This window comes from Saccharomycodes ludwigii, chromosome I (assembly GCF_020623625.1).
Source record: "Saccharomycodes ludwigii strain NBRC 1722 chromosome I, whole genome shotgun sequence".
Classification (NCBI taxonomy): Eukaryota; Fungi; Ascomycota; class Saccharomycetes; order Saccharomycodales; family Saccharomycodaceae; genus Saccharomycodes; species Saccharomycodes ludwigii.
In genome coordinates this window covers 2,816,002-2,841,479 of record NC_060200.1, presented here as the reverse complement: position 1 = coordinate 2,841,479, position 25,478 = coordinate 2,816,002, and the positions used below count along the sequence as shown (strand labels likewise).

At 31.0% G+C, this 25,478-nt stretch overlaps 11 protein-coding genes and 2 non-coding genes across 13 annotated transcripts; 3 read left to right on the top strand and 10 right to left on the bottom strand.

The window, feature by feature from the left end:
* Positions 1–70: 70 nt before the first annotated feature.
* SED4 (GTPase-activating protein SED4) lies at positions 71–2,866 on the top strand (the record flags this gene model as incomplete). Its single annotated transcript, XM_046080188.1, has 1 exon — positions 71–2,866. One exon carries the CDS (start codon positions 71–73, stop codon positions 2,864–2,866), a length of 2,796 nt encoding a protein of 931 aa, XP_045937515.1.
* A 177-nt stretch (positions 2,867–3,043) lies between these two features.
* On the bottom strand, positions 3,044–4,492 carry RAD18 (E3 ubiquitin-protein ligase RAD18; the record flags this gene model as incomplete). Its single annotated transcript, XM_046080187.1, has 1 exon — positions 3,044–4,492. The coding sequence occupies one exon, from the start codon at positions 4,490–4,492 to the stop codon at positions 3,044–3,046; it is 1,449 nt and encodes a 482-aa protein (XP_045937514.1).
* A 523-nt stretch (positions 4,493–5,015) lies between these two features.
* HCM1 (Hcm1p) lies at positions 5,016–7,142 on the bottom strand (the record flags this gene model as incomplete). Its single annotated transcript, XM_046080186.1, has 1 exon — positions 5,016–7,142. The coding sequence occupies one exon, from the start codon at positions 7,140–7,142 to the stop codon at positions 5,016–5,018; it is 2,127 nt and encodes a 708-aa protein (XP_045937513.1).
* Positions 7,143–7,934: 792 nt separating this feature from the next.
* On the bottom strand, positions 7,935–8,510 carry BUD31 (U2 snRNP complex subunit BUD31; the record flags this gene model as incomplete). The annotated part of the gene is made up of 1 exon (XM_046080185.1): positions 7,935–8,510. The coding sequence occupies one exon, from the start codon at positions 8,508–8,510 to the stop codon at positions 7,935–7,937; it is 576 nt and encodes a 191-aa protein (XP_045937512.1).
* A 201-nt stretch (positions 8,511–8,711) lies between these two features.
* SCDLUD_001227 lies at positions 8,712–8,955 on the bottom strand. The gene is made up of 2 exons: positions 8,918–8,955; positions 8,712–8,757 (listed from the first exon to the last, which is right to left on the bottom strand). It is a non-coding gene; the product is annotated as a tRNA-Ser (tRNA).
* A 603-nt stretch (positions 8,956–9,558) lies between these two features.
* TVS1 (Tvs1p) lies at positions 9,559–11,412 on the bottom strand (the record flags this gene model as incomplete). Its single annotated transcript, XM_046080184.1, has 1 exon — positions 9,559–11,412. The coding sequence occupies one exon, from the start codon at positions 11,410–11,412 to the stop codon at positions 9,559–9,561; it is 1,854 nt and encodes a 617-aa protein (XP_045937511.1).
* Positions 11,413–12,087: 675 nt separating this feature from the next.
* Positions 12,088–12,159, bottom strand: SCDLUD_001225. Its single transcript has one exon. It is a non-coding gene; the product is annotated as a tRNA-Pro (tRNA).
* A 434-nt stretch (positions 12,160–12,593) lies between these two features.
* Positions 12,594–17,244, bottom strand: SCDLUD_001224 (uncharacterized protein; the record flags this gene model as incomplete). The annotated part of the gene is made up of 2 exons (XM_046080045.1): positions 12,594–16,210; positions 16,425–17,244. The coding sequence occupies 2 exons, from the start codon at positions 17,242–17,244 to the stop codon at positions 12,594–12,596; spliced, it is 4,437 nt and encodes a 1,478-aa protein (XP_045937510.1).
* Positions 17,245–17,967: 723 nt separating this feature from the next.
* Positions 17,968–19,491, top strand: CTR86 (Ctr86p; the record flags this gene model as incomplete). Its single annotated transcript, XM_046080183.1, has 1 exon — positions 17,968–19,491. The coding sequence occupies one exon, from the start codon at positions 17,968–17,970 to the stop codon at positions 19,489–19,491; it is 1,524 nt and encodes a 507-aa protein (XP_045937509.1).
* A 30-nt stretch (positions 19,492–19,521) lies between these two features.
* Positions 19,522–21,057, bottom strand: THR4 (threonine synthase THR4; the record flags this gene model as incomplete). Its single annotated transcript, XM_046080182.1, has 1 exon — positions 19,522–21,057. The coding sequence occupies one exon, from the start codon at positions 21,055–21,057 to the stop codon at positions 19,522–19,524; it is 1,536 nt and encodes a 511-aa protein (XP_045937508.1).
* Positions 21,058–21,582: 525 nt separating this feature from the next.
* On the bottom strand, positions 21,583–22,971 carry RSC6 (Rsc6p; the record flags this gene model as incomplete). Its single annotated transcript, XM_046080181.1, has 1 exon — positions 21,583–22,971. The coding sequence occupies one exon, from the start codon at positions 22,969–22,971 to the stop codon at positions 21,583–21,585; it is 1,389 nt and encodes a 462-aa protein (XP_045937507.1).
* Positions 22,972–23,378: 407 nt separating this feature from the next.
* On the top strand, positions 23,379–23,789 carry MRPL50 (mitochondrial 54S ribosomal protein bL9m MRPL50; the record flags this gene model as incomplete). Its single annotated transcript, XM_046080180.1, has 1 exon — positions 23,379–23,789. The coding sequence occupies one exon, from the start codon at positions 23,379–23,381 to the stop codon at positions 23,787–23,789; it is 411 nt and encodes a 136-aa protein (XP_045937506.1).
* A 182-nt stretch (positions 23,790–23,971) lies between these two features.
* SCDLUD_001219 (uncharacterized protein) lies at positions 23,972–25,168 on the bottom strand (the record flags this gene model as incomplete). Its single annotated transcript, XM_046080179.1, has 1 exon — positions 23,972–25,168. The coding sequence occupies one exon, from the start codon at positions 25,166–25,168 to the stop codon at positions 23,972–23,974; it is 1,197 nt and encodes a 398-aa protein (XP_045937505.1).
* Between the last annotated feature and the right edge of the window lie 310 nt (positions 25,169–25,478).

Here is a 25,478-nt window from a genome sequence, read left to right as displayed (position 1 = left end):
CATACTCACATTATCAACTAACGAAAAGCTTTCTAAGAGCAAGCCAACAAGAACAAATTATAAAAAGACTATGAAGTTTGAAACTGCTAACTACACCATGGATTATCCAATCTATGGTGCAAAATTTATAAACAATTCAATTTTATTGATCGCAGGTGGTGGTGGCGAAGGTGCAAATGGTTTACCAAACAAAATAACCGCTTTAAACGTGAACTTCAATAAAAAAAAGAAAATCATAAAGAAGTTCCGTGAATTAAAATTGGATGATAACGATGATTCTCCGACCACTCTAGATTATTCAGATGGTGTTATTTTAATTGGCTGTAATGAAAATTCTGCAAACATTAAAAATGGCGAAAATAAACATTTAAGAAAGTTTGTTTACGAAAATGAACATTTAAAATTTGTTGGTAGTTGCGACTATAACCGTAGTTGTAATCCAGAAGATTACACCAAATTAACAGTTATATCTAAGGACGGTACTGCAGCTGCAATTGCTTCTTCTTCCTTACCAACAATTATACGTGTTATAGATCCTCGTACTTTAATGGAAAAATATGAAATTGAGACTGGCAATGATGTTAAAGATTTGCATTTTTCTCCTGATAGTAAAGTACTAAGTTATATTACTGAAAGCACCTTAGAAGTCATTTCTTTAGTCACTGGTAGATTTATTGTTCGTAAAACCGATTTTAACAAGGATTGGGTTTTATCGAAGATTAGATTTATTAACGATGACGAACTTATTATTGCAGCATCCTTGAAAAAAACGACTGGGGTTGTTTTAAGCGTTGTTAGCGTGAAAAGTGGTTCTATTTCCATGTTGAAATCAAGAGTAGTCACAAAAAAATTCAAGGGTGTAACTTCGATGGACATTGACGCAAAAGGTGAATTGTGCGCGTTGGCTGGTAATGAAAATTCTATTGCTTTAATCAAATTAAGGGATCTGAAAGTTGCAAAATTTTTTAAAAACGTTCATGCTTTTGCTATCACTAAAATTTGTTTTTCCCCCGATTCCCAAATTTTGGCAAGCGTCTCTGCATCGAACATTGTGCATTTGATTAGAATTCCTGCCAATTGGAGTTCCTCTATTTCCTTGTCTAAAAAGATTTTCAATTACTTCATTAATATTATTTTTATTGTTTTATTATCATTTATCGCCCAACTAGCTTATAAAAATAACGTGCATACTATTGTCTACAAATGTACCAAGGATTGGTACAATTCAAGGAAAAAGGGTGATTCGTCCTCGTATTTTACCATTAACGATGGATTAGAACAGGTTACATTAATTAAAGATAAAGATTTTGTTTCTACTGTTGGTACTGATATTCCTAGTAATACAATATCTAGTGAGACATTTGATAGTCTGTTTTTAAATGATTTAACTGATAAGCACGATATTGTAACTGAAAATGAAATAATGTCAACTTCTACAACTTATTCAACTACAAGTGAACACATTAGCACTATATTGACAAATAATAACATTGAAACTTTGGCTACTGCACCAATTGAAGAGGGAAAAGAAGATACATTTGTAAGCACTCTGCTTGAAACAAAGTCTGATAAAAGCTTTAGCAATACTATCCCAACTACCTTTGACCATGAAGGTGATCTTAATAATATCACTGAATCTACCATCGAGTACCAAACGTTTATAACTGATAATTTAGTCTCCGGTACCTCTTTCACTTCTGAGATTGCATCGGATACTTTTCAACCAGATACCACAAGCTCTCAACTTGCATCCGATACTTTTCAACCCGACACTACGGATGTCGAAATTGAACCTCCTTTAAAAACTACTGCAAAAAAGGATCAGGGTAATATTCAGTCATCGATTAGTGTCCCCACAGAAATTATAACCGGAGAAACTGGAATCGTTACAAAGGAAGAAGCAACTACTACTCAGCCATTATTTAGTATCTCCACAGAAACTGATATTAAAGAAACGGAGTCTGTTACAAATTACATCAATACTATTAATGAAATAGAAAGCAACACCGCTGCTGTTAAAATTGAAACTGCCTCTACCTATCAACAGCCAGCCGTGGAATCTGTAGAATATAGTTCGCCTTCTACTGAAACCGAAAGCACGATAATATCTTCTGCTGCAAGAATGCATACCATTAGTACGGACCTCGAACCAATTATTAATGATGTTTCTCCTTCTTCTTCTCCTTCTTCTTCTCCTTCTTCTTCTCCTTCTTCTTCTCCTTCTTCTTCTCCTTCTTCTTCTCCTTCTTCTTCCTCCGATGCTACTTTTATTACTACCACTTCTACTGTTATCTCCAAAGAGGTTATATTAGAAACTGTTGTTAATGAAAGCGCAACTATTTCTGCTAACCCAATTACAACTTCAGGTATTTTGCTAGAGTCCGAAAATGAAATTGAAGCTGAAATTGAAATTGAAACTGAAGCTGAAGCAGAAACTGAAGCAGATGCAGAAACTGAAACCGAAACTGAAACCGAAACCGAAACTAAGACATTGACCACCGTTATATATGAATCAACCTATTCGGAAATAAACAATGAAACAACGCTACCCGTGGAAACATCTGGTCATGTGGCAGCTGCTTCTGGTTCTATTAATAATTCTACAGTTGAAGAAGAGACTATAGAAATTGCTTTTCCAGAAAAAGATATTTCTAAAGTCTTAACCACTGAGAATACAAAAGATAAAACATTTACAGAAACTATGAGCAATAAAAATGAAAATATTGTAACATCTTACAATGCACCATCCAATTCATATGAAATCAATGACCATATTGGAGAAGAAAATGTTTTGATTCCAGATAATGATTTAGGATCTACCGATGATATCAATCAAGCTCCCTCTTTTGAGCATGATGAACTATAAATTTAGTAACTGATAAAAGATATTATGTGCATTGAATCTTTTTTTTTAATCAAACTGTATAAAATGTATTAAAAAAAAAAATTAAAAAATTAAAAATTAAAAATATAAATGAATAATGCTTCAAATTGTGAACAATAGTATATGTGCTAACCATAGTATATCAACTTTTATTTATCTTCACTCATCTTCTTCGCTTGAACTTAATAAATGTTCTAGTTCTTGATGTGTATCGTTCTTATTATTTTTACAAAGTAAATTAACTTGAGGGTTAGGATGCTTGCCTTTAAGTTCACTGCGTTCTTCGTTTAACTCAGAAACTGCTTCCCGTTTTTTCTCATTTGCTGTCAGCATGCTACTTTTTGCTTCTTTTATCAATTCTCTATAGGCGGTGGCATTTTTTATAGCCCAATCTTTTCTACTGAATTTCTTAGATTTGATATCTATAATTCCCCTTTTATTTTGTAAAATCGAAAAAATGGAATGCTCTTGTGTAGGAATACTATTGTTAGAATTATTTGTAAACATAGTAACAGCATTGTGGTTATTATTACCATCCCCCACACCCAGATTATGAGTTTTTTCCCAATTTAATAGTTTCATCTTCAAATCTTGTTCAGTGGTAGGTTGCAAAGAGTCAACATAATTACTATTCCATAAAAGTTCATAATAATTATACCTATTAATCAATTGTTGTCTTGAACCATGTGTTGGTAATTTTAGATCAAGTAATTTGGATTTCAACGCAGCTGTGGATATATTTAAAACATCCAATTTACCAAGCTTTTTCTTGCGATTTTGATCATTTAAACATGTGGTAGTGATTGCAGAATCCAAATACTTATTTAAAAAAGGAGTTTCTACAGTAGGTGTTGTTTCATTTTGACTAACAGCAATAACATTAGATTCAGGGCCATTTGATTTAGCTTTGTCAATTGTAACATCATTGCCTTTCAAAATTGTATTAACTTTTACTTCTTCTTTGTCATCTTCTATGATTTCTATTGTAGTTTTCATTTTAGGATGTAGCAAACATTCGTCGATGTGAGTTGTTTGTAAATAATCTATGGGATACACCACAGAACATATTGGGCATTGCGATTTACCTGGAGTAGTATCTTTATTGTTAATATCTCCGAGATTATTACCAGGCAAAAACTTGTGTTCTTTCTTAGTTTTAAACATTGATAAAATTCCATTTTTGGGGTAACTATTGTTGTTTACAAGTGCACTGGTTTTTCTTTTTTTTGTAATATATTGTGGTGATTGCGAATCCAAATCTATAATGTTGCTTTTTAATATTGTATTATCATTTCGAGGCATTAGATTATCCAATAACTTTTGCCTAACCTTTTTTGTATAACAATTAACCAACTCGCCTAGTAAAAATTCACTCCTTAACATAGACTCCTGTAATTCATTTAAACATAAAGGGCAATTTCCTGATACATTAAGATATTGCCTAATGCATAGGGAACAAAATGAATGTGAACAGGGTGTTAAAACCGGTATTGACAAAAAATCCTTACAAATATGACATCTTAGCAAGGAATCTAAATCTTTTAGTTCCGGAACGTTTGTTTGAACAAAATCACTTGGATCTTTTAGTTTCTGCAATTTTTTTTCCATTATTAATGTTCTTGACTACTTTTAATTATATTTTTTTTCCCCCACCAAAAAAACAAATCATCCAAAAACAAAAAAAAATTGAAAATTGACATTGACTTCATGCCACTAAGAATATTATTGCAATCAAATATTTATAGACTATGTAATAGGTTAAAACAAGTCTTTTGTAATCTTAAAAAAAAAAAAAAATAAAAATAAAAATATTTTTTTTCTATTTTTACAAGGAAAAAAAAAAAAAAAAAAAAAAAAAAAGAAAAAAAAAAAAAAAACTCTTTTCCAATATTAAAAAATATACCTAAAAAATAACTAATAAGGTTTCTTTCGTTCACACCCCAGAAGTAACAATTTAAGTAGATATAAACTATAAAGACATATAATATGTACTGATGAGATGATATTATACAAAAGAAATTTTCTAATAGTTATGGTTTAATAGTCTATACATACACATATTAATACAAAAACATCACTTTACCATTATTTTGTTAATCTTTTCCTAAAGTATAACTTCTTATAGTGACCATTATTTAAATTCCTTGTTACTATTAGTCTCATTATTATTGTTGTTATCATTATTATTATTTTCTAATTGTTGAGCCACGGCTCTTTTGTAGACAGAATATATGTCAACACCAAATAGACCCGATGTATTTGATAGTTTAGAGGTTGTTGGTTTCATTATTAAGCTATTGTCATCGTCGATATTATTATTATGATTGATATTATCATTGTTGGGATTGTTGTCATTGCCAGCAGGACTTAAAGTGGTTTGGATAGAGGAATTTGACAACATTAAAACAGATTTTCCATGAGGCGTTGTATTAATTGAAAAAAGCTTTCTAGATACAGGCTCGACAGATTCTCCCTCTGTTTGCTCTTCAGAACCAGCGGAATTGATATTAGCGGCAGTGTTACAATTATTAAGTGTGATGGAGGATTGTTTTGAGCCATTATTATTTGAAAAAACAGAAGAAACACTGGTATTTGCTGTAGAAGAAGAAAATGACGAGGTCAACATCAGAGTATTTGTCGAAATGTTTTTAATCGATGATGGGGACAAATTCGGTATTATATCTTTTTTTAAACGAATGTGGGGATCGAGCACCATGTTAACGCTTGGACTTTTTAAAATAACAGGTGATCCAAAAAAATCATCCAAAATATTGCTTGGTGTTTTACCCCATCTTGGTGTGATTGTGTAGGCCAATTTTCTGGGACTATGCAAATCAATTTTTTTGCCAGCGATATGAGCATTGCCACCATCATCATCATCATCATTAGTATATTGCTGTTCAATTGTGTGGATAATTTTTGGTGTCTTCACATAACCATGATGATTGATAGCTGCCATAAAATTGCTAGAGTTGTTATACTCTTCATTCTTATCCGGTTCGACAACCATAGAACTTGGTTTTTTATTAGGTGTTGTCAGTATATTATTATTCTGACACAAACTATTTTTTTTCCCCTCATTATGAAAAGATTCTATTAGGGGAGATGACACACCTTGCTTTGATTGGGGAGAATTTTCAAAGTTTGAGTTAAACGAACATGTGTACCGTTTAAAATCAGAATGACTATTACTCCGATCAATATTAAAAAAATTATCAGTTTGTGTACTATTACTATCGTTAAAAGGAGATATTTTTTTACCTGAAAATGAAAAGGAATATGATTTTTTCAGTGTTTTCTTTAGATTTTTTGAAGACAACCTATATGAGTTTGGTGATGTAAGCAATGAGGAATCAAATTCTTGAATCATTTCCTCGTTGGTGTTTGGCTGAGCATTGGTATATGAGCCGTTATCACTTATATTATCATCTCTCCATGATTTGGCATCAGATACAATATCGTTTCCCTCAAGATCATGATCATTTTCTGTCAATTTATAATCTATATCGTCACCAGTATCATTAAGTTCACTTAAACTGGTATACATGTTATTATTAATTTTCATTTGGCCTTTACTTAAACTAACTGGGCCCAATAAACTTTCCTGATCTTTTTCAAAACGTTTTTTGGTATTTGTTTTATTAGTATGGTTATTAGCATTTTTCCCACCTTTCGAAGTAACTCTTAAAACTTTATATTCTTGACCGACTTTTAGTTCCCAAAAATGGCCTTTGCCATCCTCACATTTACCGCCTTTAATAAATGCCTTATTTAAAGATAGATTATGCCTAATACTATTCTGCCATCCGGAATCACCCAATTTATAGAAGGGGAAATGGGAAGCAATCCAAGTGTATATTTGAGACAATGTTAGTTTTCCCACTTGAGAATCTATTATTGCCAATGCGATCATAGAAGCATAAGAGTATGGCGGCTTAATGTTTTCATCATATAATCCAGTTTCCTTATCTGAATCAGTAATTTCTATTAATAATTCCTTCAAGGGTGGGAATTTTGTAGAAGTATTGGATTGATAGCCATAGTCCTCTTTTTCATTATTATCAATAGCATCCAATTTTCTTTTTTTTGATTCAGAAATATTTGATTCTTTAGGTTTGAGAGCTTCTTTTGGAACGGAAGAAATGTTATTTTTTTTTGTACTAATGGGTGAATTTTTTGTGTCTGAATATCTATCTGCAATTGGTAAATTACTCTGATTGATATCTTTATTAGGATAGTCCTGTATACTACTATTCATTTTATTTTTACTCTAATGAAAAGTTTATCGCTATAAATCCTAAGGTAATATTTTATAAATTAAAAAAAAAAAAAAAAAAGAAAAAAAAAAAAAAAAGAAAAATTGGAAAATTCAATTATCTTGTTATTATATTTTGATTATAAAGTGCCAATGGGTATAAATGGTTCTAATTTTTTTTTTTATTTATTTTTTTTTTTTTGCTGTAATCCCTAAAGTAATGGTGTATTAAAGATATAGATATAAATTTTTAAAAGTAGTTGCAGTAGTTCTTGAAAAGAGCTAAATGGAATAAAATTTAAGCAGTGACGCCATAAACCTTTTTTAAAAAGAGAGAAAAGAAAAAGAAAAAAAAAAAAAAAAAAAAAATTGGTGAGAAAATGGGTCAATTTCCTTTTTTATATTTATATGAACAATTCCTTGTACTTTTTTTAATTTTATTTTTTTTTCTGGCAAAAAAATTAAATTCATGAATGGAAATTTGATATTTTTTTTTTTTTCTTTTTAACGCGTGTCAGAATTTGATAGATAATCACGCGTAGTTAATTGTTTGTAAGGGAAACAAACCAAAAAGACGCGAAAAAAAATAAAAAATAAGCGTAGGTAGCACAACCGATCATTGTCATTTTTTCTGTCTTGTTTCAAAAATTAATTTAATTTCCGTAAATTAAAATTTTAAACATTTGCATTCGAATTCCACAGCGCACCATCTTTTCTTTTTTTTATTTTGCTAGATCTGCTACCCGCACACACGCACAATATCAAAACCATTACATATATATATATATATATACATCAGTCAGTACTAGCACATCCATTACAACCACATCTCCCACAGGGTTTAAGAACAACTTTGAATAAATCATCATCATCAAGCGTATTCTTGCCTTCCTCTTCATTATTATTTTTTTTTTGTCTCTCTTTCTCTTTGCTTAATAATACAGATTTCGGTACTCTACAAATACAAACTTTGCCCCTTATTCCATCCTTAGAGGTAACACCGCTTCCATTACTTTGTTCAATGCACCTTATACAACATAACTTTTCGTATCCTCTTTTCTTCCATTTGGCTATTAAGTTTTTGTCCACAATATTATTGTTTAAAAGCCAATGATATAATTTGGCGTTAATAATTTTCCTTTTGTAATATAGATCATAAATATATTTAGATTTTAAGTGATTTATTTTATATATTTCCCACAAATCTTCGTCATTAGACATCAAATTGGAATTATTAGTCCCGGTATCCCTTTTATTATTGATGGTGATAAGTCTAAGTTGGTGGTCATAATCATCTAAAACCTGTTTTATTTTATCGTAACCGTCTGGTATATTTTTCAACTTTTTTTTATTATTACTTTTATAACTCATTTATTGCCTATATATTGAATGTTATATTCTTTTTTAGCTTTAAATAACTAAAAAGAGGATAATATAATTGAAGTTGACTTTCCTGCAATATGAAATTAGAAATTTCGAAAGGAAAAAGAAAAAAAAAAAAAAAAAAAAAAAGAATAAATAAATAAATAAAAAACGGAGGAGCAAATAAAAATTCGCCAAAAAAAAGGAAACCGACACCAGCAGGATTTGAACCAGCGCGGGTAAAACCCAACAGATACCTTGTAACCAATTTCCAATTCCGGATTTTCCATGTGCATGTTACTCGAGCTTTTCATCAAAATCAAATAAAAATTCAAGTTTTTTATTCAAGTTGGTAAGCATCGACGCAGACCGTTAAAGCCCTACAAACACCTAAATCCAGAATCATGGTTAAATACATTCGAGTCTGTCGCCTTAACCACTCGGCCATAGTGTCACGTTTTCTAATAATTATAAAAGTTTACATTAATATAATACAAATATTATATTTTTTACTGCATTTATTAACATTTGACGTCAATTTCCCCTTATAACAATGCTCTCACCTGATTCACGTTTATTTAAAATATAATCGAAAAAAAAAAAAAATAAAAAATAAAAAAAAAATAAATTGAATTGATCCGTCAAGTAAATCTACTTAAATCTATATATATATTAAATTGATCAATTAGTTATTTGACTAAATATGTAATTGTAAATACCTTTTTTCTTATAAATTAATAAATTAAACAAAGTAAAATAATAATATATATATATATATATATATATACATTTAAAAGAAAAAAAAAAAAAAAAAAAAAAAAGAGTACCTGTACCACTAAATATATGATTAATAGCCAATTGTAACACGTAATGAACTCATATATAAATATAAATATATAAATATATTATTCAAAGGAAATAAAAATAAAAATAAAAAACAGGCATTTCATATATAGAAGCTTTTTAACCTCAAATAAATAATAATTAATTAATTTTAAAACAACAAAATAAAACAACAAAATAAAACAAAAAAAATGAATTAACATTGAAACAACTGTCAATTATTCATCATCCTCTTTTTTAACCAACCTTTCCACATGAAAAGCATCATTTCCCAACTCATAATCAGAGTTACAACACCTAAACTCAAATTAAAAGTAAACATTTCAGTATATCCTCTATATTCCATAGCTTCAATAACTTGATCAGTACTTTCCATAAAGATCAACCCACCACCCATCAAACAGAACGAGGTTATTAACTCAGTCAGAGGCTGGCTGGGCAACGTTCTAGCACAATGAGTTGGAACAAATAATAAATATAAAAAGGTGAAAACTCTGAAAAATGAACCATAAGACAACATGCTCCCCCACTGAACATGAATAGCAGTGGATAGTTCCGAGGTTTGTGCATGTTTAGACATTAGAATACCCGTCCAGAATATCGTAAAGGCAGGTAATGGGTTGGGAGAAAATCCTAAATTAGCTACCTTGACGTTAGATAATCCCAATGTTGCCTTTGCGTGTTCAAACTTCCAAGTATTTAAAAATATTTCTACCAAAATACCGCAAAGACCAGCACCGATATATAAAAACGCAATTGAAATGTGTTGTAAATCTTTTGGAGTCCAGATCCCATCCTGAGAAGCAAGATGTTCCAGAAAAACATTTGTTGAACCATAAAAAAAGATCAAAAAGCTTTCAACACCTTCTAAAGTAATACCACCACGTGGAAGAGCATTAGAAAGCCTAGAAACATCAGAATCAGAAATGTAAAAAGCGTTCCATGCCCAACCTTTGTCTGCGCCAAACCCACAATATCTAGCCAATGAAATAACACCCAATAAAAAGAACACTCCACCTTTAATCCAGTGCGCCAATAAGTTGAAAATATGCAAGCCTTTGCCAAACAAATTGCCTACAGCCAAACCAACAAACACATCAACCAACAAAAATAAGAACAAAAAATAATTTAATAGATGAAAGATAATTGATGCCAAGGTGGAAAAATTCAGTGATAGTTTTTTTATTGTTGGGTTGGAGAAAACTTTACTCAATATGGAATCTCTTTTCAAAGACATTTTACCCTTAAAACGATGGGCATTTAAGGAGAATAATCGCTCACTGCTGGATTCCAAATCAGCTGTTATATCATTGGCTACAGATTCTGTCGAATTACTACTCGATCTATTGTTAGTCAGAGTAGTGGCAGGTGATGAACTTAAATGTTCCTCTTCTTCATCTGGTTCATCACGATAATAATTGCCCAATGGATAAAATTCGCCACTATCTTCAATGTTACCCCCCTTGTTGCCGCTAATCCATTTAAAGGCTCTTAGTAGAACTGCGCTCGCATAGTGTAATTGTACAATGAAAAACAATATCCATGAAAAAACTCTATAAATGTGATGTGGGTATAAACTTTCTGTGACACTGGAATCAAATATGGACAATGAAAATAAACTGGAAATGATCATGATTTCGGTTAAGGTTAATATAGGTAGGTACCAATTTGACCCTATGTTATTCAAAGCTAAACATATAGGATATAAAACAAATGCAGATAAAACTAAGGAAAATACGTGATACCAAAATGCATTTCTATTGCCTAAAGTAGAATCAGTAAAGTATGTGGTGGTATCATAATTTTCCCAATACAATCTTTCCGCCGCAGTTAAACTTTTTTGTAGTATTGGTACACCATGCATATGCATTACTTCATGGGGGATAGGAACAATCTCGGGTGAGTCCATTTCGTTATTCTGTGTATCAACCGAGGTAAGCTGGTCATTATCATCCATACCTTCATGTGCTGTTGCTACTATTTTAAATGAATTGAATAATAACAGTAAGGATGATGCTATAAAGAAAAAACTAGTAGCACTAGAACTAATATTTTTAAACAGTCTCATATTTATATAACTGTTTTTCTTTGTTTTTTTTTTTTTTTTTTTTTTTCCTTCTTTCTTTTTTACTATATAGTTTTGTTTATTTATGGTGTATTAAATTTTATAATTTCTTCTAAATAGGAAAAATAGTGATGGTATTTATATATATATATAAATAAAAGGATGAATTATTTTTTTTTTATTTTTTTTTTTTTCTTTTTTCTTTTTTTTCTCTCTTGTATTTTTTTTTCTTTTTCTTCTTGTTATAATATAAAAGTTATAAAAATTTGGTTGCACTTTTTAGATGCTCTATTTCCTTTGTATGTTATGAGCAAATAAAAGGATAGTTGATAATAAGAGTAACAGTTTCTTCTTTTTATTTACTGTTGTTGCTATATACTTTAAATATTTTGTTTTTTCTTTTTTTCCAGTCGTCGTTTATATTTTAAGTTTTGTTTGGTGTAAAACAAAAAAAAAAAGTCGCAAATAAATATTTTTAGTGAATTATTATTGCTTATAAACCGTTTTTAAAAGACACAAACAAAAATATGTTTATAATTTTGTTTATTTTCCTATCTTTCAATTTTCACCGCGGAATGCAGCCTAAACAATTCTTGATCACCGAAAGTAAAATAAATAAAAGGGGCGTAATTCCAAAAAAAAAATAACTAGAAAAAAATTAAAAAAAATTAAAGAAAAGGGGCGAGCTGGGAATTGAACCCAGGGCCTCTCGCACCCAAAGCGAGAATCATACCACTAGACCACACGCCCTTAACTGTCATTTTATCGTAAGCGTAACTCAGGACTAGTCGTAGTAATTACGGGTTCGGATTATGGTAATTAATTTCTTGTTCTATTTAGGTCTTTACATATAATAATAATAATATATAATAAAGATTATTTAAAACTATAACTTAAATACTTTTTGGTGAATAACTTGATAATAAATCATCTCTTTATATATGATTTATTTTCACATTTATATTTGATATTCTTATTAATCTATTCTAACATTTCGTTGTTATTCTTTAGACGGCATCTTTATTTACGGAGATTTCCTATTAAGGTAATTTCCTATTAACAGAGATTTCCTTTTAAAGTAATTTCCTATTAAGGTAATTTCCTATTAAGGTAATTTCCTATTTACGGAGATTTCCTCTTAAGGTCGTTCTTACATGTTAGTTGTAATATGCGTTTACTTGATTTCATATTACGACATCCTCCTCCTCCGAAACTGAGTGTCTCCAGAGTTGTTTAAAGTTTGACAATAAGGCTGTCTTTCTGTAGTCAGGTAATTTGTTAAAAATCCTAAGTGGTATTTCTACAGATAGAGTTGGATCGACATCGCTGAACTTTGCATACAGCTTAGTCTTATCTTCTGTGATTCCAATTACACTAACTATTTCAGTTAATCTAAATTCCATTTCTTTTTCGGTTCTTGGTGGATGTTTTGGGTACCTGTCTGGGTCATGTTTGAATTCTTTCAACCATTCAATGTTAATTACTCTATGTGTCTTTTTAGTACTTGGTAAGTCTATTTCATAGGCATTATCATTAGTTTTCTTTACTACCTTGAAAGGTCCTAGATATATCGGTTGTATCTTCCAGTATTTGCCTTTAACAAAATATGCGTCTCTGTGTACTAATACATGTTGTCCTGGTTCTAATATAATTTGTATTCTCTTATTGTTCTTGGCGGCTTCATTGTTTTCAGCGTTTGCAGCTAAAAAATCTTTTGTTCGTAATTCTATTGCTTTCAATTTCTTGGCTAATTCGACTGCGGAGTCATTTTGTGCTGAACTCTCCCCCTCCGTAAATATTTGTGGTTTATTAGGAATATAACCCAAATCAACTTCAAACGGAGCAGCTCGAATATTAGATAAATAAGTCGAGTTGTAACAAAATTCTAAAATGGGTAAAAAATTATCCCATTGTTGGTGATGTACGGAGCAATAGCTCTTTAACATTCGACCTAAGACTTGAATAACTCTTTCAGTTTGTCCATCTGTTTGTGGGTGGTTACTACTTGACATTTTTAATTGAATTCCTAAGCGTTTCACTAATTCTTTGTAGGCTGTGCTCATCATTCTAATATCCTTGTCTGAGGTAATAAATCGGGGAAATCCGTGGTAAGCAAAAACGTGTTTAAATAGTAAATTAATAAGTTCAATGGAACCTGTAGTGGACTTGCATGGTATAAAATGGCATCGTTTCGAGAATCTGTCTACGACAATTAAAATAAAATCATTCTGACGAAATGTAAGTGGTAGTCCTGAAGCAAAGTCGATAGTAATATGTGACCATCGTCCTTTTGGAACATCTAAAGATTGTAGTAAACCTTGTGAGGCTCGTCGATGTTGCTTCATAACTTGACAGTTGTAACAATGTGCTACGTAACCTTGTATATTCGAATACAAACTAGGCCAATAATAGTCTTTTGCGATTTTATGAAAAGTGATATCGGCTCCAAAGTGTCCTCCTAATATAGCATTGTCATGATAGTACTCTAACACTGAGTCTCTTGCTTTTTGTGGTACACATAATCTGTCTTTGTAATATAAGAAGTTGTCTTTGTCTATTGTATAAGCTTCTTGAAATTGTCTTGATGATGTCCATTTTCTCTGATATTTCTTAAATAAATGTAAATCCATTCCTCCTGTGTTCACTTTATCTATATGTTTCATTCCGTGCAAAACTGCAGCACACCAGGGGTCATTCTCATAAAGTTCAAGCCATGATTTTGCATCAATGGTATCTACTTCTAAGCTTTTACTGTCTCGTGATAGTGTGTCAGCAATATGATTCATTGTACCTTTTAAGTATGTCAAAGTGAAGTCGTATTCACTTAGCATGTCTAACCAGCGGGAAATTCTTCTTGACGGTTCTTTCTTATTTTGTAATGATAAAAGTGAAATATGGTCTGTTCTTAATTCAAAATGATTTCCATGTAGTAAATATCGGAAATGATTTAGTGCTTCAATTATTGCTAATAATTCTAATTCTCCAGGTGGGTAATTCTTTTGTGCACCTTGTAAGCTTTTACTGAAGTATCCAATAACTCCAATTAGCTTGTTGTTTTCTAATTTTTCTAATACAGCTCCAAGTCCATCATACGAGGCATCGGTAGTTAGTCTCATATGACATTTGGGTGTGTACGGAACTAATATCGGTGGTGAGCCTAGTGCTTTCTTTAAAGTTTCAACACTTTGTGTTTGTTTGTCTGTCCATTCAGTCTTCTTTGCTGTAAATTCAACTAGCGGTTTAGCTATATGACTACATCGTGGTATAAACCTTCTGTAAAAATTAATCATTCCTAAGAATCTCTGAACACTCTTAATATCTTGGGTAACTGTTAAATTTTTAATAGCATCGGTTTTTCCTTGTAATGGTCTGATACCATCACTACTAATTTCATGTCCTAAAAATACTACTTTTCTTTGTGCAAAATAACATTTTGATCTTTTTGCAACTAAACCATGGTCTTTTAGTCTTTGTAATACTGTTGCTAAGTGTTTCCAATGTTCTTCTGTATTATCACTGTGTATTAAAATATCATCTAAATAAATACAAACAAATTTTAAATCTCTAAATATGTCACTCATTAATCTTGCAAATGTTGACGGTGCATTCCTTAAACCAAAAGGCATAACAGTAAATTGATACTTTCCAAATGGGGTGACAAAACTAGTTAAAGGTTTGTGTTCCTCTTTCATTGGGATTTGATAATATCCATTTAATAGATCTAAGGTTGTGAATATTTTCGAAGATCCTAGTTTGGCAAATATAGTGTCTAATAATGGTAAGGGAAACAAGTCTGGTTCTGTGTTTTTATTCAACATTCTGTAGTCAACACATAACCTGTAATCTCCAGATTTCTTCTTTACCATGATTATGGGTGAAGCTATCGGGGCTTTGGATTCTTCTATGTATCCATCTGACAATAAGCTATCAACCATTTTCCTTGCTTCTTCTTCAAGCTTGGGTGTACTTCTGTAAGGTTGCATCTTTGGCAATCTCTCGGGATCCTTTAGTATTATTTCATGGTGTACATTTACCAATTTATGTGTTTCAGGTAATAATTTAGTACCTACAATATCTTTGAACTTGTTCTTAAGCCATTCTGGAATAAAGTTCCATGTTTTATTTTCCTTTGTTTCGACTGTTACTTCTAATAACTCGTTTAACTGTTCTTTGTCCTCGGTTTCTATGTTCAACAGTTCAGGGTTTGTTTCAAGTATGGGGTTCCCGACAATAACCTTGTTGTTAATTGTGTCTAAAATATACGCATCTATTTTATATTCTTTGTCGTTAACTGTAAAACGTACTGTTGTAGCTTTGTTCGTACCTTCTTTGGTTCCTTTAATCGCTCCACTTATACTTTGAAAGGGCGCTTTGGAAACTTCTAATCCGATTATCTCTACTAGATTTCGGCTAATTACACTTGTTGGGGCTCCTGTATCCATCAGGACCGTTGCTAGTGTTGCATCATTTAATAACAGTTCTACTTCCCTCCTCCTCCCAATCTTAGGAGTTTTCATAATTAAGGGGTATATATGAGAGTTTTTACTTTCCTTGAGTCTTTCTCTCATTCTGTCCATAACTTCATCCCTATCGTCTATTTCTACGATCGGATTCGTGTCTTTTTCTATTCCTGCCGTACTAAATTGTTCATCTGTACCGGTTTCTTTTTCTTCAGCTTTTATGTCATTCGTAGCTGGTAATTGCGAGTTAGCGTCGTAAAACACTTCTTCCTCGTCTTTGTCATAATATTGTTCGAATTTTTCTAGTCCTTCAGGTTCAGCGTATGCAAATTCTACGTGACCTTGGTATAAACTTTTTATACTGTTTGGTTCTGGTCTTTGCAACAATTGACTGTTGTTGTTGTTATTATTATTTTTTTTTTGTTTTAGTAATTTTTTAATGTTTTTGTATTTTTCTTGTTGTTTTTTCTCTTTTTTTGTAAATCTAGCGATGTTTTTTCTGTTTTTCTGTGTGTTTAAACAGTCTAGTTCAATATCTCTGGGGCGTGGGAGAACTCGCGTTTCTTTTTTGACTCTTTGGACATTTAGAAGCGTAGTGTCCTGAATCACCACATTCATAACATAATCCTTTATTTCTGCAAAAGCTTTCGAGGCGATTTTTCCAATAATCGTTATTCGAGTTGGACTTGTTGAAATTACGACGTTTGCTGTTATTGTAATCCCAACGTTCTGAGTTGTTGTAATTACGACGTCCTGAACTACTATTACGGTTCATATGTTTGGATTGCATGGCATCGATTTCCATGGCATCCGGATCATTGTTTGTTGACGTTGGTGTATCATACCAATTTACATTGTTCGTTTTAGATCCTAAGTTGTCAGCTCTCCAGGCCATCTCTTCGGCTTCTAGCAATGTTTGCGGATTGCGAATTCTCAATTCTCTGCAGATGTCTTTTTTTAACCCAGCAATAAAGGTTACAATTAAGGCTCTCTCTGAAACGAAGTCGGTAGGTAATAACAATCTAGTTTTCTCAAATTTGTCAGTGTATTCCTCAACACTCTTGGTCTGTTTCATTTCATTTAAATTGAGGTACATTTGGTAAGGGTCAATAGCGACAAAAAAATGTTCTTTCAACTTGGCAACGACAGTTTCGTAGGGTACGTTGGTTAAATCTGCTCCTCGGTATGCGGTCCTAAACCATGTGGAAGCATCACCATCCAAGTGGTCAGCTAGAAAACAGATTTTCTCATGATTTGAAGAAATATGCCTGGTTACAAAACGAATCTCAACAGCATCTAAGAATTGGAGTAATGTGTGAACATCACGTCTTCCTGCGAAAGGGTTTATCCTAACACCAGTAGTATTGTTACTCATTGTTAATCTTTCTTTTCTTTCGATCGTTTTCTATTTTAGCGGCGCTACCAGATATCGTAAGCGTAACTCAGGACTAGTCGTAGTAATTACGGGTTCGGATTATGGTAATTAATTTCTTGTTCTATTTAGGTCTTTACATATAATAATAATAATATATAATAAAGATTATTTAAAACTATAACTTAAATACTTTTTGGTGAATAACTTGATAATAAATCATCTCTTTATATATGATTTATTTTCACATTTATATTTGATGTTCATATTAATCTTTTCTAACATTTCGTTGTTATTCTTTAGACGGCATCTTTATTTACGGAGACTTCCTATTAAGGTAATTTCCTATTAAGGTAATTTCCTATTAAGGTAATTTCCTATTTACGGAGATTTCCTCTTAAGGTCGTTCTTACATGTTAGTTGTAATATGCGTTTACTTGATTTCATATTACGACACATTTTCAATGATAATGAAAATTAAAACCTCATATTAACCTTTTTTTTTTTTTTTTTTTGTCTTCTGCCCCCTTTCTATTTATTTCCTTTTTTACTTATTTCTTTTTTTTTTATTTTTTTTATTTTTCTCTCTAATTTGCGTTAAAGTGGAATATATATATATATATATTTCCTAAAAAGAACTAATGAGTGTCGTCAGGAAAACCTCTACTGTTTCTACCTCTAATAGAATTATATCTTATCAAGAATATACAATAAACTCTATACATTATGTCTGTTATCAGCAATACTAGTACCAACAGTAACAACGTTGACCGTACTGCACTATTATCCTTATTAAACGACATCAAAGAATTATTTAACAATGGCCCAACTAATGCTGCAACCGTTGCTATGCTTACTTTTATTGATGGTACTTTGAACCCCATGATTGCTAAAAGCGGCACAGATGAATTCATTACCTCACTTTCTATGTTCCATGATGGCGAATTTATAACAAAGTTTTATAACAAAGTTTTCGATATTATAGATACCATTGACCACCCCACTGTAACATCTAATAACAACGAACAGTATTTATTCCAATTACTTAGAATTTATAGAGGTTTGTTACTACTTGTTAACAATTTAATAGTATCAGCAGATCTTACAATTAGTATTGATAGCACTCCCATTAAAGATTTGAACCTATTGCTGGTTGATAAAATAATAAAGAATTTCAATAATTGTTGCACAAATATAGTTTTATCATCAGATCAGGTCAATTTATCTCTAGCATTACTATACAACACTATTTGTAAATTATTATTTAATATTACAAACAAGTTCCAACTGAATATTGAAAATGATGATGATATTTTATTATTATTTTTAACTTTTTATGAGAAACATCTGACTTCCAACAATGCCGAATTTTATTTACCCTGGTTACTGTTATTGAACAACATACTTTCATCATTAAAAGATTCACATTTAGTATCCCAAATACTTCTGACTACCGATATTGTCAACAAAGTACTATTAACGATATACAATAACGATAAAATGTTTCGTTTTTTCCAAAACACTAATACTGAACCTATAGATATTTCGCATTTAACCTTTATTAAAGTTTGGAAAAAACTATTAATTTCAAATGAATATATTTCAAGATATATAGAATCGTTATATGCCACTAATAACACGGCGTTATTAGCACAACTTTTGGACGTTTCTACCATAATTATTACTAGTATTGATTTATGGGACAACCATGATATTATAAATATAATGATATGGTGCATTTTTTTAATAAAAGAGAAATTGTTCAATGAAGTAAAGGATTGTTTATTATCATCGAATACTACCACTGTTGATACAACCTACCCTATTTTAGTTAATGTCTTGGACATTTTAACCAAGATAACTACATTTAAAGAAAGCGCATCCTATATATTACACTACAAGGAAACATTCCCCCTTTTAATCTCACTTTTAAAGCTATTGAATGATCATATCCCCAAACTCAACCCTCATAAAAACCCGGACTTAAAACCATCAAAGAGTACGTTCCCCCACTGCAAATCCTTGCTTGTGGAAATATTTACCAATTTGACCTTTGAAAATCATCAAATACAAGATTTAATGAGGATACATCACGGTATTGAACTAGTTTTAAACAATTGTGAGATTGATGAAAATGAACCATTTATCAAAGAGAGAAGTATTATTTGTATTAAATATTTATTAGCCAATAATAAAGAAAACCAAGTAATTATAAGGGATTTAGAGGAGAAAAAACAAAAAAAAAATTAGTACGTAATGATAATATCTCGTATATATGTCTTATAATTCCATTTTAGCCAATTCTTCTTCAATAGCAGTTTCCACCAATTTTATATCTGCCTTTTCAATAAATTTCAATTTCTTAGGTAAAGTGGCCAGCTTAGCCAATTCTTCTGGCAAGACATCTTTCTCAAAAGAGTAAGCGGTAAACCCAGACAATGCTTTGTTGACTGCATCTGCAAACTTGGCTGGGTGTGCAGTAGATAAACAAATATACTCAAGACCTTGAGAATCATTACATTTGGCCTTTTCCTTATAGGCTACAGTAACACCAACTGCAGTGTGTGGATCCAAGACATAGTGGTTGGAAGATTTCTCGTAAAATGACTTGATGGTTTCAATGGTTTCGGCATTGGAAACACTTTCTGAATCAAAATCAACCAATGCTGACTTAATGATTTTAGGATCAACCGTAAACTTACCCTTTGTTTTCAATTCGGTAAACCAGCCATTCAATATTTTCCCAGCTTCTTCGTCCTTGTTGTTGGTACTTGCAGCCAAATTTTCTCTAGCCAAATACCACAATAATCTTTCAAAATTGGATGAAATCAAAATGTCCATAGCTGGCGATAAAGTAACTTTAACATCATCGCTTCTTTCATAAGTTCCGCTTTTCAAGAATCTATCCAAAATATCGTTTTCATTGGTGGCAATAATTAATTTTTCGATTGGTAATCCCATTTTCTTGGCAAAATATCCCGCTAATATATCACCGAAGTTACCACTAGGGACAACAAATTTAATCTTCTTCGAAGAAGAACCAGTGGAATTAAGTTGGAAAAAAGAATAGAAATAATAAGTAATTTGAGCCAAAATTCTTGCCCAATTGATAGAATTAACAGCACCAACATTATGCTTGGTATTGAATTCTTTGTCAGCAAAGATGGCTTTAACTATATCTTGACAATTATCAAAGGTACCCTTAACACTTAAAGTTTGGACGTTGGAATCTTCAACAGTAGTCATTTGTTGTTCCTGAATAGGAGAAATTCTACCTGTTGGATACAAAATAAAAACTGAAATATCCTTTTTCCCCCTCAAACCATAAATAGCAGCAGATCCTGTGTCACCAGAAGTAGCACCAACAACTGTAATTTGTTTTTTGTTTTCACTGACAGCATTATGTCTAGTTAAAAAATATTCAAATAAATTACCAACAAATTGTAATGCAACATCTTTAAAGGCATAAGTGGGGCCATGAAATAATTCTAGAATGTTAATGTTTTCTCCTTCAACTAATTTTTCAACAACTGGTGTAACTTTTTCTGAACGAAAGGTGGAGTAGGATTTACTGATTAACTTGCGTAAATCTTCGTGAGGAATTTCTTTAGAAGAAATATACAACTTCATGATTTCAAAGGCCAAATCTTGGAAAGATAATTTTGACCATTGACTAAATAATGTTTCAGTGGAAACTTGTGGGATGACTGGTGGAATGAATAAACCGCCATCTGTGGCTAAACCTTGGATAATAGCTTCTTCAAAGGAAATAGTATCTGGAGAAGAAGAACGTGTGGATCTATAAGTTTGGGACATTATTATTTTTTCTTTGTCTTTTTCTCTTATTTTTTTTATTACAAGAATGATGTATACTTTCAGGGACTACTTTAAAGTATTTATTATCGAGTTAAAATTTTTTAAAGCTACAAAAAAAAAAAAAAAAATTTTTTTTCACTTTTTGTTTCTTTTTTTGTTTGTTTTTTTTTTTTTTTTTTAAAATTTCGTTGGCAAATTTTAGATAATTAATATTTGCCATGTGGCAATAAAGTGAGTCATAAAAAGAACAGAAAAATCAAGGAAAAAAAAAAAGAAAAAAAAAAAAAGAAAAAAAAAAAACAAATAAAAATGTGAACTTTAAGTCTAGCTTTAAGACGTTAGTCAATACATGTTATATATTAAAAACTTGAATATTAAACTACAAAAGAAATAAAGTACACGCATGTATATTATGAGAAAGTTCCTTTATGCCCATTAGCAAGATGATCTCATTTATTTGTTTTTCTCCTGTGCTTTTAAATATTAAGCTTGATTCCCCGTTATATACATGTATAAACTGACCTTTCATAGCCTACCGTTCGCTAACATTATAGCAATATCTTCATATATCATGTCTGCATTGTCTTTATAAAAATCTGATCTCCTCACATCATTTTCATTAAAGCCCTCATCACCGCTTAATACCTTCAACATACGACTTGAATTTTCAATATATTTATTCAAAAACCCAACAGGATCCTCGCTAACATTCTTGTAAAATTGTTGTCGATAATAAGCTTGATTCAATTGCAACATTAAGCTATTTAACTTATTATCTTGATCTTTAATTTGTGAGTCCAAATTTTGTGTAGCAATTTGATATCGTTGCAGTAGATTGGAGTAAGGATTGTTTACACTATTGGTGCTATCTTTATTCGATTCTTCTATATTTTTATTAGAATCAAAAACAATTAGATCGTAACATAATTCGCCATATGTAGATGCTTTATCACATCTGATCAAATAATCTATAATCACTGGTGGTAACGGTTTAATGTGATTTTTAGAGATTATTTCATTTAATTTTGATAGTGGTAAAGTCGATGGAACATTATCATTGTCATCAGATCCTGCATCATCAGATCCAGTAGGACTGACAGAAGCGGTAGAAACAGATACTAATTTTTGTAATTCAGGCGTTAATTTTACAGTGCCATTTTGATCAAGTAAATTACTGTTAATCACAAAAGTATAAATGTAATATAAAGCATCTTGTAATGACCCCGTCTTCAAACCTCCTAACAATAAACTTAGTGTTTCACTGTACTCCAACATGTCACCAGTTCTGTTTTTAGGCTGAATAGTGATTCTACATGATGTGTTTGTGGATCCTTGTCTTTTGATATCTAATCCATCAAATTCCACAGGCGGGGCATTAGGATCATCATGCCATTCAACAGGTGGCAGTAAAGTGGCGGAGGTATTACTGATATTATCCTCTGTGGAGGTTTCCTTATCTTGATTATCCTTCAGTTGTTCGTTAAAATCTACAGCTATACTATCGATAAAAGATGAAAATTTGGGTCTTTTAGGATCCTCTGCACTTAATTCGCTATCAATTAACCTACCCTCAATACGTAACGTCCAAGTAGATTTTTCGTTATTAGGCGAGGCAGTATTAGAAGTGTCATTATTATTGTTGACATTTTGCCATGGCTGGTTTTCACTGATATTGGATATAAATACACGTAAAACATGTTTGTTATCAGCACTAGTAGTACTGTGGTCTTGAAACGTTGAGGAATCGATATAATCTGAAGAAAGTTCTTCTAATTCCAATTTTTTCCTAATAATAAATCTGTCTATGTCAACCTCTCTTTTTTGTAAATCAGTAAATAATTTTAATTCCGGTATAAGTGATTTCAAACTCGAGGAAATATACAAATCGGTAGGATGGTAAACTGTGGAAGACATTGTTTATTAATGTCAATGTATTTGTTTGTTGGTGTTGTTTTTTTTATTATTTTTTTTTTGAATACAAGTTGATTTTTATTTTTATTTTTATTTTTATTTTTATTTTTATTTTTATTTTTTTTGCCTTTTTTATACTAATAAATATTATCATACAAATCTTTAAATTTTATACTACAAGTCTCACGTGATATATATAATTTTGTACGAAAATATAACAATCTAACAGTTTTTTCCATAATGAAAAAAAAAAAAAAAAGAAAAAAAAAAATATTTAATTTACAAAAAAAAATAAATAACTAATAATATACATTCTTATAATTTATAAACTATCTGCTATTTTAAAGATAGATAAATTCCTATTAAATAATACAAGAAAACATTCCTCCAACTCATACCCCATCAGCAAAATGAAAGCTAGTATTATAAGGTTATCAGCACTTACAAAACGTAACAATAGAGTTAAAGTCCAACTGTTGAAAGATTTCCCGGAATTTCAATTATATAAGGGACAAGTTGCTAATGTTAAAGCCTCGTTAATGAATAATTTTTTACACTACAATAATGGAGCTAAATTTATTTTAAAAGATTCAGATATAGACCAAGCATTAGTAACTTATCGTACAAAGCATGTTACTGCTGATACAACTATACCTAAAAAAGTTGTGTTACAAAAGACTAAAATAAACAACCAAACAGCATCATTAAAAACAGAAGAGCCAAAAGAAGTACCAAAGTTGAAAAAGGAGAAATTGCCACAAAGCTCGATCAATAAGGATGTTACCTTGGACAATATCAAAATTCCAGGTTTGGATATTTGAGTAAGAGATAAAATAAAAATTAATAAATAAATAAATAAATGAATAAACAAAAAAGCACCCATGTAAATAATTACAGTTTTATTATTATTATTATTATTATTATAACAATTCCATGTCATACTTAATAGCTAACGATTTGTTTAATATATATATAAATAAATACAAATATATACACATATATCTTAACCTCTTAATTTTTGTTTATTTCTTCTTCTTCTTTCTCTCTTGGCTTCCATCTCAAAATCAATGTCAGCACTACTTTTACCCTCTTTACGTTTCTGTTCCTTTAACTCCTTTTGTTTTTTCTCTCTAGCTAGATCCAATTCCAATTGTTTGGTGGCCTTCTTGATCTTGTTCAGTTCGTTAGTACGGGTATGTGCGACTTTTTTCAAAACATCAGTACTCAAAATCAATGAAGTTTCTGGGCTGTCAGTAATGGATTCGTACACACTAAAAACATAATTGATGAGCTTTGTCAATAATTCTAAATCTTGTGCTTTACTAGTGACTCTGCAAGAAATAACGCAACGTGGAGATAAGCCTGTTTCCCATTCCTTTTCATTTGTTGGTTTATCCTTTGGCAAGTCAGTAAATGCAATGTAATTTAAAAACCATTTAGATTTTCTCAACAAATTTGGCAAGTCACCTTTACCCAATTTGTTAAACATTGGATTCAATTGATTCGCTTCGGACATGTAAACAAATTCAACTGGCAAAGTTGGAGATTCGGTGGTCTGTGTTAATGACAAGAAATAGTTGTCATCACGTGATTTGGACATACAATTCTTGGAAACAATTGCAGAGATAAACTTGAATTTGGGGGGCAAAGGTTCGGCAGTGGTAGCTGTTTGATTCTTGGAAGTCAAGGAAACGTTATTTGGGGTGATGATAAGTTCCAAGGATTCTGGACTATTATCCATGAATAAGCTTGGTAAAGCATACCTCAAGAGACTTTCTACCAATGAGCCTAATGGATTGAATCTAGCGCTCATATGCAATTTAATAATACAACTTTCAATATAATATCTACCAGATGCGTAACCAGTAAAACTAGTGTCCATATTTTCTGATAAATATTTCAACTTCTTATTCTCACCATTTTTTTTATCATTAAACCCAACACGAGCAAAATTATTTGACAAATAGTTGTTTAGAGTTTTGAATATTTTGTTTGCTGTTTTCAAATTTGTATTGGAACCCAATTTATAAACAATGTACATAAGAACAATTAAAGCTATGGAAACCAGTTCAAAACTCCAATTGTAAGTCTTCAAACGGTTAATCAAACCCAAATCACTTAATTCTTTAGATGATAAAGAATAGTAATGGGTATTTAAATCGTTAATCTTTTTCATACCAGCATTAAGTAAGGATGTCATCGTTACAGATAGATATATGTATATATAACTTTGTAGTTTTGATCAAAGGATTCTTTTTTTTTTTTTTTTTTTTTTTTTTTGGTGGTTTTTATTTTATGCGATTAAAAATAAGAAAGTAGATAAAAGTTTTTCTTTTTATGAAATTAAAAAAATTTTCCAAAAGTTTTTTTTTTTTTTTGGTTGCCAGAAAAGTGGTAAAAAAATGTTTCACTTAGATTTTCAAGCAGACACAGCAAAGACAAACAAATAACAATTCAAAACAAAACGAAAAAAAAACAAAAAAAAAAAAAAAAAATCTATTGATAAGGGA